A 13,967-nucleotide genomic window follows, 5' to 3' on the forward strand; every position below is an offset into this window, starting at 1 on the left:
CCTGGGGACAACATGCAAAAATATATTGTCTAACTACATCGGATATACCGTAGACGGCACGATTTGTCTCAAGATAGTGACTCGGTCCATGCCTCATTTCTGCCACATCTTTTGGTAAAATCAATTTCAACAACAATTCTAATATGGTATTTATTTATTTTATTTGGCAACTCGTTGATTTTTGATACTTTTGTGTAAGAATAGTGGATATATAATGAGTTCAAATGTATTTATTTATTTTTAAATAACTAAATAATGCAACAAGGAGGGATTTGAATCATGGTTCTCCTAATAAAAAAGAATAGACTATGCCACTAAATTATAAGGCTCTTGATAAATTCATGTGTATTAAAAGGTAATTATCTTAAGTTTTTTCTCTTATTTATATTTGGTTAATATTGAATAGAAATTTAGTTTTATTTTTCATGAATTAATTTAGCTTCTCTTTTTCTGATAATCAAGTGAATTATACTAAGCAACAAATTGGAAAACCAGCCACAACAGCCAAAGGCAGCAACATGGCCAAGAACAAGAAGACAACAGTAGCTAAACTACACAATTGAGACTGACTACCCAAAGGCAGAGAACTAGGACAAAATCCCATCAACCAACAAACCAAAATAACAAGAAGAAGAATCTATCAATCTACAACAATTGGAGTGTGCAGTACCGCCACACAAATCAAACTTTAGGCTTAAATACAACATCTGAGATGCCCCATATGTTGAAGAAAAATATACTAGAGCTGGGATATAGACCTTTACTTTCAATCCTGTTCTTCTTCTAATTCTCTATGACCCCTAAAATTTGTTCCTCTGTTCTCACAGCTTTCAATCCAGTTTTTCACCTAATCCTTTATGACCCCTAAAATTTGTTCCTCTGTTCTCACAATTTTTGGTGCTTAACATGGTATATACCAGCACTAAAGCCTAGCCTACAACAATCAGCCCTTACACTTTTCCTTTCCAGTTCTGTATTGCCCAATTGATAAGAGTATCCCATTCATCATCAAGGCCTTCTTGACAACACCATCTTTAATTAAATTATCCTCTAAATTCTTTGAGCAAGAACACCATCTTTAATTCAATTATTCTCTAAATTCTTTGAGCAAATGGGCATGTGAAGAAGAGATTAATTTAGCTTTTATTCTTACTATATATCTCTTCCATGGTAAAGATTTTTGTTTTCATATTTTTGTCCTAAAAATGAAATCTTGGTTTGGCCAAGTCCTCTTGGCCGTAGCCATTGAACTTAACAATGGCCTATAAAACTCTATATTTATGACTAATTAAATTGAGTCAAATGTAAATTAAGGGTAGTTGTTATTCGAAATAATATATAGTGTTCTGCTTCTTCTATACTTTGTTGCATGATTAGCAATCTTCTGTGCTTTGCTACTTCTTAGCTTGGTGGTTAGTTGCTCCATCAATGGGTATATGAAAAGAAATATATATATATATATATATATATATATGAGATATGAATTTAACAATAATAAATTAGGCCAGCACTCCATTTCAATATATGGAAAATCGATACCAAAAATCACGAAAAACAAGTAAATTTAGTAATTTATTTTTTTATTTTTCTAAGATAAAGCAGACCCATTATTTTTCCTGGATAGCCAATTAGGAAGTTAGCATGAAATTCTTTAAGACCACATTCAGTGCCTTAGCCCTGGACAGGTCTTGAAGATCTACTCCATGGTGACCACCCTCGTCAAATTGACTCACCACAACTACACCCTTCTCTTCCATCATCTTAACCAGCTCAATCTGACGGTCAATCAGTGGGTCCCCTTTGCAATCAATCACCAAGACCCTCCATCCCAGCAATCTAATCTTCTCCAACCTCTGAGATCCACCACCCACCGTTGGATTGCAATACTCATGATCACGGTCAACGGCAATTGGCAACGATAACTCCCACATAAGGTCATTCACAAACAGTGGCAGTGGCAACACAGGGTCATTGGCCAATTTTAGCTCTGACTCAGTCCTCTGGGTCCCACCAAAATATGGTTGGTGCAATACCAGCCCTCTGATTATCAAAGGCTCAAGATTTTCAATTTGATCAGCTTCACGTAGTGCTGCATGGTAGGCCACGTTACCACCTGCACTAGAACCCATAATAGAAGTGTTAGAAAAATCAGCATATTTTGTAAGCCATTCATCTTGGTTGGTTTTGATAAAGTGCAGTGTTTCTACAGCATCATCGTAAGCTGCAGGTAAACGATGCTCAGGAGCAAGACGATAGTCAACTGATACGATGATAGCATTGACATCAATGGCAATGTTTGAACAAAAGTCATGAAACACTGTTGAGGATGCACTGTAAAGGATGAACCCTCCACCATGGAAGTAAACTATGAGAGGCAGTTTGGAAGAAGAGGGATTATTGAGTGCTTGTTTGGGTAGGAATATTCTGACCCAGGTTTTGTTTGATTGGTTTAGAGGGATGTCTTTGGAGAGAACTGGAGTGGGGTGGTCAGGATCTGGTGTGGCTGGGGTGTTTGGGATTTTGCGGTGGCGTGTGATGGTGCCGTCGGAGTTGTTGACTATTTGGAGGTATTGGTAGGGATCAGTGGTGGTGGGGTTTGATGGAGGTGTTTGACCTGACATTTTTGGACTCCTTTTGATGAACTGAGACTGGATCTGAGAGGGAGTGTAGGAAATAAATTTGCTAATAGTAGTTGTTGAGGAATCAGAGTGGTATTCCCAACTCAGTCACATGTGGCTTCGTTAATTGGGTCAATGTTTTAATTTGACTCAATTAGTTTAATAAATTTCAGCAATAATATGCGTGAAGCATATCACTTGCAATAAAATTACAACTAGTTGGCACTGATATCATCCATGGGAAAGAAAATAGCCAGAAATTATTAAAGAGAAAAGGGAAAGATTAGAAAGTAAGAAGGTTAACAATAATTTGATAAACCAAAACAAAATTGGCAACCTCAACTTACATGCACTCTTCAAATTTTTGTCTGTCTTAGAGACAAAGCTAGACCCATAACAATAAAATAGTTTGAAAAAGAACTAAAAGGTCTACTTAAATGAGTTTCTCTTTCTTTCTTTCCTTTTTTTTTTTTTTCTTTTTTTTAGGTAATTATACTCCACTCTTTTAAAAATTTGGAGGACCCCAAGCCTTCCTTGAGATTTGAATAAATTAACACTCCTCCCCCTTTTTGTTTATATTCGTAATGAAATATTCTAAATTTTTATAAGAATCTCTTTACAAAAATTTAACAATAATTAGTTAAAAAAATTGATAAATTTAGAATAAAAATGCAAAATTTATTAAGCACCAAAACACTTGTAATGAAAAATCTCTCTATAACCCATTGAAAAAAGAAAAAAAAAATACCAAGCAAAATTCACTCACAACATCTTAAATTTTAATTTAACTAAGTTTGGTCAATCAGATGTTAACTGGGGGAAAATATATTTTTTCCCTTCAAGTTTGGGGTAGAATGTCATTTCCCCAAACCTCAAAGGAAAAGTGTGTAATTACCCCTATAATTTATTACACATTCTTATCTTCTGATATATAAATTATAGCCATACGTTTATATTTTTATTTATTTATTAAAAGTTAGAGGGTCATACGTCTACTCACTCTTCACAAGACATCATATATATAGAGAGAGAGAGAGAGTTAGAGATAGGGGATTGACCAAGAGGTGGAGATGCTAACGGATTGTTTTGTACAGCGGTTGGCGGCATTAATCGATGTCATTGGAGTGGAGCAGTGAATAGAAGAATGAAAGTTATATTTTCTCCTAATCTTGACTGAGTGAGAGAATTTGTGGTTTATGATTTTTTTATTGGTATTTTTGTTGTATAGAACAGATTTTGATTTGTTAAATGATGGTTTTTTTTTTTGTCTAAAGGGTATTCTTATTATCCAGATCTATGATTTGTTTAGTTGGGTATTTTTATTTGTTTTAAGTTTTTGTTGTTGTTGTTGTTGTTATTCTTGAGACAATTGGCCAATTGGGCAAAAGGGTAGGTCAAATAATCGGTCTATTTTTCCTTTTGGATTTCAAGGGTCAATTTGTAATTTTCTTTGGGTAGGAGGGCCAAGAATATAAATTTTGGGGTGTAATCTTTAAACTTTTTGTGTACATATATATAGAAGTGAAATTTTTTAAAAAGTTGAGGGGGCCATGGCCCTCCAACCCCAATGTGGTTCCGTCCTTGATTACAACAATCAGCCCTTAAAGTACTTTTTCCTTTCCAGTTCTGTATTGCCCAATTGATAAGACTCTTAAAAAGTATCCTATTCATCATCAAGGCTTTCTGGACAACACCATCTTTAAATTATCCTATAAATTCAATGATCAAACGGGCATGTGAAGAAGAGATTAATTTAGTTTTTAATCTTACTATATATCTCTTTCATGATAAAGATTTTTGTATTCATATTTTTTGTACCAAAAATGAAATCTCAGTTTGGCATGTTTTCTTGGCCGTTGCCACTGAACTTATCAATAGCCTATAAAACTTTATCTTTATGACTAAATTGAGCCAAATGTAAAGGGTCGTTGTTACTTCTTATCAATAGCCTATAAAACTTCCGTGCTTTGCTACTTCTTAATTCAGTGGTTAGTTGGTCGATCATTTATTTATTTATTTATTTTTAACTTTAAGAACATACACTACAAGAAATTTGGCTATAGGCGACGTTTGTAAAACGTTGCTAAAAACATAAAAAACGTCGCTATATACTACAGCAACGTTTTTTTTGCGACGTTAAAAAACGTCGCAATAGGCTGGTCACTATAGGTCTATTGCGACGTTTTTGAAAACGTCACCATATATGAATCTTTAATGACGTTCAAAAACTTTTAGTGACGTTTTTTAAAACGTCACTATATAATATAACATTTTCGTATATAATTTAGGAAAATACACTTAGCGGCGCTTTTAAAACGCCACAAATAACTAGTCCTATAGCAACGTTTTTGAAAACGTCGGAAAAAAAATTTCCTAATAGTTTTTAGTGACGTTTTTAAAACGTCGCTAAAACTTGCTCATTATTTTTTTACATTAAAAATGCTACTATATAAACTTGCTCAAACTAACAAATGTCCAAACTAATGATTTGCCTAATACACGATATTCCACAATAACAACCTAATCATCAATATTCAACAATAAATGTCCAAAAATAACAAATGTCCAAACTAGCATAGTAACACATTAACCATAGATTCAAATAGATATATAACTATATATATATATATATATATATTTAATACCAATACACTTGTCTACCTGCCAAAAAAAAAAAAAAAAAAAAAAAAACCACCTAAACTATGACAATATTATAAACAAAGTACAATACTTCTAAAATAAATGTGATTGTAACAAGACACTTGTCTACCTACACAAAAAGAACCACAACCCAAACTATGACAATATTATAAACAAGGTAAAATACTTCCAAAATAAATGTGGTTGTTCAAAACAACTATGGATAGAGTCCTTATAAAACACTACAACATTGCATTTACCGCTATGTGCTAGTTTCTTGATGGGATGAAGCTTGCAATCTATGAGGAGTTGAAAATTGATGATCTAAACCTAAACCACCTATCTAATAAGTTCATAAAGAAATCATTTTGAATAACAAAATAATAGTTGCTATACTTAAAAAATTTAAACACCCATTACATTCTTAAAACATTAAAATCTAATACTCGTCTAGCTTCTGAAGAATGATTTTTTCGATTTTGCATTGGTTGCATCATTTGGGTTACTCGCTCCTCCAAGTTATCATAACGATTCACTTTCTACAAACTTAAGCAAAAATTATGGCAGTAGAATTACACATACACTTAAATATAGTGCACAATATATTCAAAACCACTTAGTTTCATAAACATGCAAATAAGATTACACATAATCTTAAATATAATAAATAAACCATATCAAATCTATCAATATCCTCATTCACACAAATGGATTAAGCATTTAACCTCTTAAGAAATATGCAAAAATCATCTAAAGAGGATTACACATAAACTTGTCTTATAGTATACAACAACTTCATAACTACTTAGTTTCATAAACATGCAAATAAGATTATACAAGATAACTTTAAAACTCTTTACAAACAAAACAAATAGGAATACACATGAAAATTTTCATCCAAATTTTCAAAAAATAGTAAACACTTCCAATACGAATGTAAACAACCTTATAGCACCATGCAAGTCACCCGTTTGCTCCAACTCAATAATCCACCCCAAGACAATTATCAACATCCCAAGTACAAAGTTTTAAGAAAAAATTACTTACTATGCTCAAGCCAAGCAAACACCTTTTCAAAAAAAAAAATCCAAACTTATCACAATAAATAAGTGCTTAACCTGCAAGGTAAAATAGGACACTTAAATGATGTTTAAGGCAAATAAGGGTGCCATTGCAGAAAATTTTAATGAGTCATGGTGCATGAAAATTTAGTAACAATATATATATATATATATATATATAAAGAAAAAAGAGCATTTAGTTGAGATTATATACTCACGACAAGAGTGAAACCCCAACACCTAGGCCAATAACACCAAATGAACATGCCGAAGAAAAAAAAAAAAAAAAAAAAGCCACAGCTTTCTTCATTTTCCAAGATTATAAAGAAATTACTATAATTTCATATAAAGTATTAATTATAATTTCTAATACAATAACACACAAACACAGCTCAATACCACTGATCAAGTAATAATTGTAATCCCATAACATAATTGTTAAAGAAAAAAAAAGCTTAGTTTTAGAACTTTTAAATGAAATCATGAATGCTTACAAGTATTGAAAACCCAAAAAAATAAATAAAAAAAATCAACAAATATACCTCAACCATATTCATCCAAATTTCTAAATTTAATAAACACTCCCAATATCAATCGAAACAACCTTACAATACCATGCAAGCTACCCACTTGTTCCAACACAACAATCCACCCAATACAATTATCAATATAACAAGTATTGAAATCTAAAAAGTAATCAAAAAACATGACTCAAAAACATCCAAATTTCCAAAATATAATTAACACTCACAATATGAATGCAAACCGCCTTATAACACCATGCAAGCCGCCCGCTTGTTCCAACACAATAATTCACCCAATACAATTATCATAATCACAAATATAAAATGCTTACAAGTATTGAAATCAAAAAACAAATTAACAAATATAACTCAACCATATTCATTCAAATTTCCAAATTTAATAAACACTCTCGATATAAATTGCAATGACCTTATAATATCATGCAAGTCACCCGCTTGCTTCAACACAACAATCCACCCATTACGATTATCATAATCATAAATATAGAATGCTTACATGTATTGAAGTCCAAAAAGAAGTCAACAAATATAACTCAATCATATCCATCCAAATTTTCAAATTTAATAAACACTCCAAATATCAATTGTAATGATCTTATTACACTATGCAAGCCACCCGCTTGCTCCAACACAACAATCCACCAAATACAATTATCAATATAATAATATATAATGCTTACAAGTATTGAAATCCAAAAAGTAATCAACAAACATAACTCAACAATATCCAAATTTTCAAAAAATAATAATAACTCCCAATATGAATATAAACTATGTTATAACACCATGCAAGCCACCCGCTTGCTCCAACACAACAATCCACCCAATACAATTATCATAATCACAAATATAAAATGCTTACAAGTATTGAAATCCAAAAAGTAATCAACAAATATAGCTTAAAAAAATCCATCTAAATTTTCAAAAAATAATAAACACTTCTAATATGAATGTAAACCGCCTTATAGCATCATGCAAGCCACCCGCTTGCTCCAACTCAACAATCCACCCCAACACAATTATCAACATCTCAAGTACAAAGTTTTAAGCAAAAATTACTTACCATACTCAAGCCAAGCAAACACCTTTCCAAAAGAAATCCAAACTTATCACAATAAATGAGTGTTTAACCTGCAAAATAAAATAAGACACTTAAATGATGTGGAAGGCAAATAAAGGTGAGAGAGATTGCACATGATCTTGATTTAGACTCTTTGATTGTAGATTGGATCACTTAAAATAAAAAACTAAAAAAAGTTAAAGAAAAGCATATTGGATCTTTTTACATATCCTAAGCGTCAGAGATATCGGTTAGCCAAAGCTACCTATGATTCTTCTTATTTCATTTGATTTTTCTCCCATTGCAAGAACCACTTGTGATAGAGGGAGACAAATATTAAATTTTACAAATAATATATAAAAAATGTGCCTAATAGAATTTTGAATTTTCTATTAAATTTTACTGAGGTTCTAAAGGCCAAGCATGCAGTGCTTATTACCAATTATTAGAGGGAGACAAAGATTTTTTTTGTTCAAGGAGTTGAGCCAAACTCAATTTGCTTGATAAGAAAATACTAGTTCTCACATTAATTGCGAGAATGATCTTGTGGTCCATTAGGTTATTAATGTCGTGTGGGAGATCTAAAGAAACAAAAAGTCAGGTTCATCTATCACTTAAAAATGATAATTGCCACATTTCTGAGCGAGGATGCAAGGAATTGAGTACATTGAGTCATTGACTGAACTTTTTGGAACTACTATTCATCTTTTGTAGCCATTTGGGTATTCACTCAGCTATATAAAACTATGGATACAATTTTTAGCACAAAACTATAATTCAAGGATCCATAAGTTTTAATATTATTAGATGAGATCTTCAACCTTGAATATGTAAAAATTTAAAAAGATTTAAAATAGCCTTTGTCTTCCACTTTTTTCGGTGGAAACTCATTATAAAATTCATAGAATTTTGCTCTGAAATGGTGGCCCCCATTTTTCTATGATAAACAAAATAATGACACAAATTTGTTCAAAAACATTATAAGTGTGTCGTTTGTTATGGTTTAATAGTTTATATACTAAGTTAATTCTTTTTCCTAAGTACAACTTTATAAAATTTTACCAAGTTTTTTGTTCCAGTTTATAGCCAAATCCAACTTATTTTCACCTCACTAAAATAAAAAATAAAAAAAATAAAAAGAAATTCCAAACTCACTACTAGCAAAACTAAACCACTCCTAGCTACGTACAATTCTTAAACCTTTATTATAATAAACTTGTCTAAATGAGTATTTCTACAAAGCTCATCCAAGTCAACCACTGAATAAATCTATCAAATCTAACAACAAAACAAATAATAGCTATTTAAATATTGAATAACAATACAACATAAATATCAATAGAAGACAAAAAGATATCAATTTACTCTTTTCGTTGAAAAAAATTGTACCTTTCCTTGTCGGAGACGATGGTTTTATCGGCGGAAGTGGTGGAGGAAGATAGCAAGATGGGTTGGTTGAATTGACTTAGTGGCTTTGAGGGCAAAACAGTGTGTTTTAAGAAAAATAGGTTTGAAGAAAGCGATATGATGAAGATGCGAAGTCTGAATCGATGGAGGACGACGACGGCCGTGGTGGCTACGACGATGGCGGCGGGTGGTGGCTAGGACAGATCGGCGGCTAGGCTAGGGTGAGGGAAGTGGTGGTGGGTGGTGGGTCGTGGCTAGGCTAGGGTGGGAGCGGTGGCGGCGGCAGCAAGAGGGAAGAGTGAGAAGATGAGTTATAGGAAGAGAGAGAGGTGGTACACAAATGAACAAAGAAAAAGAAAGACATGAAATAAAAAAAGAGTGTAGGAAGAAAAAAAAAAAAAAAAAAAAGAAATGTAAAAAAAAAGTGGGAAATGAAAAGTTGGGCGAAACTTTGTGCGGGAAGAATGAAAATTCTGTAGGGAACATATAGCGACGTTTGCAAAACGTCGCTATAAAAACGACGCTATACAGTTTTGCTTATTTTATCTTTTCTTTTGGCGAGAAGCTACAGAGTGGTGTCAATAACTATAGTGACGTTTTACGAAAACGTCGCTATAAGAAAAATAAATGCCGCTGAAAATGTAATTCTTGCGACGTTTTAAGAAACGTCGCTATTATTCTGGGTTATAATGACGTTTTTTAAAAAACGTCGCCAAAAGCACACTCTTTAGCGGCGCTAATCAGAAACGTCGCAATATACCACTTATAGCGGCAGATTTAAAAACATCGCTAAAAAAAACGCCGCCTGAACCCAGATTTCTTGTAGTGATAAGAGAGTATATGATATATCGGGTATGTAATGAGAGAGAGAACTAAAGGAAACATAAAATCTCATTCATAGAAAAGAAAATTGCTAAATGAAACAATACTTCCACACACACACACACAAAAAAAAAAAAAAAAAAAGTCTATAAGTTCTAAAAATGCGGGTATAAGTCCTAAAAACATTTAAAATATGAAAAATGATATGTCTATAACATTTTTATAACAAATTCTAAGTGGCAAGTTGTTACTAGTTGATATTATTGGGGCAAAAAAGTAATTTTAGCGTTAGTTTGAAATTTGAACCAATAACAACTAACCACCTATAATTTGTTGTAAAAATGTTGTAAACGTAATATCTCCCTTAAAATATACCTACATTTTCTATAGCAGTGTTAATATATATAAGATTTGAAATATGAATTAAACAATAACAAATTAAGGCAGTGCTCTATTTCAATATATTGAAATTTGAAACCAAAAATAACGAAAAACAAGTAAATTTAGTAATTTTACTATATGATTTTTCTAAAATAAAGCAGACCCATTATTTTTCCTAAACAACCAAGAAAGGTAGCATGAAATTCTTTAAGACCACATGCATTGCCTTAACCCTGGACAGGTCTTGAAGATCTACACCATGGTGACCACCCTCGTCCAATTGACTCACCACAACTACACCCTTCTCTTCCATCATCTTAATCAGCTCAATCTGACGGTCGATCAGTGGGTCCCCTTTGCAATCAATCACCAAGACCCTCCATCCCAGCAATCTAATCTTCTCCAAGACTCCAACCTCTGAGATCCACCACCCACCGTTGGATTGCAATACTCATGATCACGGTTAACGCCAATTGGCAACGATAGCTCCCACATAAGGTCATTCACAAACAGTGGCAACACAGAATCACTGACCAGTCTTAGTTCTGATTAAGTCCTCTGGGTCCCACCAAAAAATGGTTGGTGCGGTATTTGTCCTTTGATTATTATCGAAGGCTCAAGATTTTCAACTTCGAAAGCTACACGTAGTCCCGCATGTTAGGCCACGTTGCTGCCTGCACTAGAACCCATAATAAGTGTCAGAAAAATCAGCATATTTCGTAAGCCATTCATCTTGGTTGGTTTTGATCAAGTGCAGTGTTTCCACAGCATCATCGTAAGCTGCAGGCAAACGATGCTCAAGAGCAAGACGATAGTCAACTGATACGATGATAGCATTGACATCAATGGCTATGTTTGCGCAAAAGTCATGGAACACTGTTGGGGATGCACTGTAAAGAATGAACCCTCCTCCATGGAAGTACACTATGAGAGGCAGTTTGGAAGGAGAGGTATTATCGGGTGCTTGTTTGGGTAGGAATATTCTGATCCAGGTTTTGTTTGATTGGTTTAGAGTAGGGGTGGCAAAGTGATTCCAAACCCATTTGTCCACCCAAACTCACTAAATTATTAATTAGGTTAAATAGGCATCAACCCAATTAGACCCAGATATTATTGGGTTTTAACTAAAAACTCATTGAACCCAAAAACAATACACCCAAATTCAACCCAGCCTTTCCCACAAAAAAAAAAAAAAAAAAAAAAAACCTTATGTCACAAGCGGTGAAGATATCAATTCCACTGCCAATGCACGCCCTTTGGATACTAGCAATCACTGACTTCCGGCACAGCTCGATCGCGATGACCGCACCCTGGAGGTACTTGATATGTCTCTGGAGCTTCTCTCCACCGCATTTGCGGTCATCGGAGTCGGAATTTTTGGAGATCGAGCCGAGGGTTCCTAGGTCGATCCCATCGCAGAAGTGGTTTCTGACGCCAGAGAGGACTACAACGTTGACGTTAGGGTTTTGGTCGAGGGAGGCGAGGGCTTTGGGGAATTCGGAGAAGAAGTTGCATGAAAGTGCGTTGCGATGAGATGGACGGTTCAGGTAGAGGTGGAAGACACGAGAGTTTGGGGTTTTCTGCAAGATTTCTAGGGTTTTGAATTTCTCCATTGATGTTTATTGGCTTATTCTCTGTTTGGAAGGTTGGAAAGGAAAATGAAGGAAAGTGATGGAAAATCGGAGTAGATAAATGAAAAACAGTTCTGGAAAAAAGTTATTGGTTTAAAAAAATCGATTAAAAAATTTTATCATAAAAATAAAAAAATAAAAAATAAAACTTGGGAAAATTAAATTATTAGATTAAACTTGGGAAAAAAAAAGTTACTAGTTTAATATATATATATATGTGTGTGTGTGTGTGTGTGTGTGTGTGTGTGTGTAAAAAATTGAAGCTTCATTTTCACTTTAGTGGCATTTTGGTAATTTTGATAATTGGGTAATTGGGTGGGTTGGGGTTTACCCATAATAATTGGGTTGGGTTGGATTTGGGTTAGAAGCAATTAGTTAAATGGGTTTTAATAGGTAAATAAGTTTTATATACCCAACCTAATTATGTCCACCCCAAACCCACCCATTTGCCACCCCTGGTTTAGAGGGATGTCGTTGGAGAGAACTGGAGTGGGGTGGTCGGGATCTGGTGTGGCTAGGGTGTTTGGGATTTCGCGGTGGCGTGTGATGGTGCCGTCAGAGTTGTTTACTATTTGGAGGTATTGGTAGGGATCTGTGGTGGGGTTTGATGTAGGTGTTTGACTTGACATTTTTTGATGAGCTAAGATTGGATCTGAGAGGGAGTGTTAGGAATAAATTTGCTAATAGTTGTGAAAGACCGCCAAAATTGGGGTGTCTCTCAAAAAAAGAGATTTGGGTATTTTTTAGGGCACTTTTCTTTTTGTGTAAGTCGTGTGAAGTCTCCACTTATTTTTTATACAAAAAAAGAAAATAATAAAACATAATTGAATAGTATCCTTTCATTGATTGAATAAAAAAGATTACATAATTGAAAATTTGAAAATTACATGGATTTGGGTCCTAGTTACAATCTATCAAAAATACATAGTTTTTTGTCCTAGTTACATTCTACCCAAAATAAAATAAAGACAAGGCTTAGATCTACTTATCCAAAAAGCTAAATTCAGAGGTTAGGTTATGGAATGGGAAGGTGTTAGGCACCCATTCCGCTTAGACAAAGTCTAGTCTTTTAGACTCTTGTTACCTATGTACCCTTTATGCATGATATGAATGATATGTTGAACATGTGAAACAAAACTAAATCATGCAAATTTATTTATGAATGAATCCTCTTCTTTGTTTAAAAAAATTCAGATCTGTTTTAGTGATAAAAAAATTTGATCTTATTTTGATTTTGAAAATATCATATCTTTTGTAATAATAAAAAAGAATGGTTCTTGGTGGAAAATCCAGATCTATTTTGGGGATTAAAAGAAATTGATTTTAGTTTGTAAAGAAAATCAAATATGCTTTTGAGAATCTAAAAAAATGGTTTTTGGAGATAAAAATTCAAATTTGTGTTTATTACATAAAACAAAGTCTTTTGATTTGAAAAATATCAGATCTATTTTTAAGAATTAAAAAAAAAAATGGTTTTTTGATGACTGAAAAACCAGATCTGTTTTTAAGAACTAACAAAATGGTTTTTTGATGACAAAAAAACCAGATCTGTTTTTATATGTCTAAAAAATATGAAAAAGATTTTTTTGAGAAGAGAATTTTATTCATAAGATAAATTTATGCAACATGGACTAAACACAACAAACAACAATAAACACATTCATGCATAATCTTTTTCTTTGTTTCGAAATCTGCATATGTTAAAAAAAAAAAAAAAATCAGATCTGTATATAAGAAAGATACAAATCAGTTTTTGATTTGAGAAAAATTTAGATCTGTATCTAATGAAGATGCAGATTCAT

General features: G+C 33.1%; 1 protein-coding gene and 1 pseudogene across 1 annotated transcript; both read right to left on the bottom strand.

Moving 5' to 3' along the window:
* Positions 1-1,551: 1,551 nt before the first annotated feature.
* On the bottom strand, positions 1,552-2,628 carry LOC115972528 (carboxylesterase 1-like). Its single transcript, XM_031092847.1, has one exon. The coding sequence runs from the start codon at positions 2,619-2,621 to the stop codon at positions 1,629-1,631; it is 993 nt and encodes a 330-aa protein (XP_030948707.1). The 5' UTR covers positions 2,622-2,628; the 3' UTR covers positions 1,552-1,628.
* An 8,081-nt stretch (positions 2,629-10,709) lies between these two features.
* Positions 10,710-12,794, bottom strand: LOC115970628 (annotated as a pseudogene).
* Between the last annotated feature and the right edge of the window lie 1,173 nt (positions 12,795-13,967).

The sequence above is a fragment of the Quercus lobata genome, chromosome 12 (genome assembly GCF_001633185.2).
Source record: "Quercus lobata isolate SW786 chromosome 12, ValleyOak3.0 Primary Assembly, whole genome shotgun sequence".
Taxonomy (NCBI): Eukaryota; Viridiplantae; Streptophyta; class Magnoliopsida; order Fagales; family Fagaceae; genus Quercus; species Quercus lobata.

Excerpts from the sequence above, each read along its gene's own strand:
- LOC115972528 (XM_031092847.1), bottom strand. The coding sequence starts at position 2,621 with ATGTCAGGTCAAACACCTCCATCAAACCCCACCACCACTGATCCCTAC.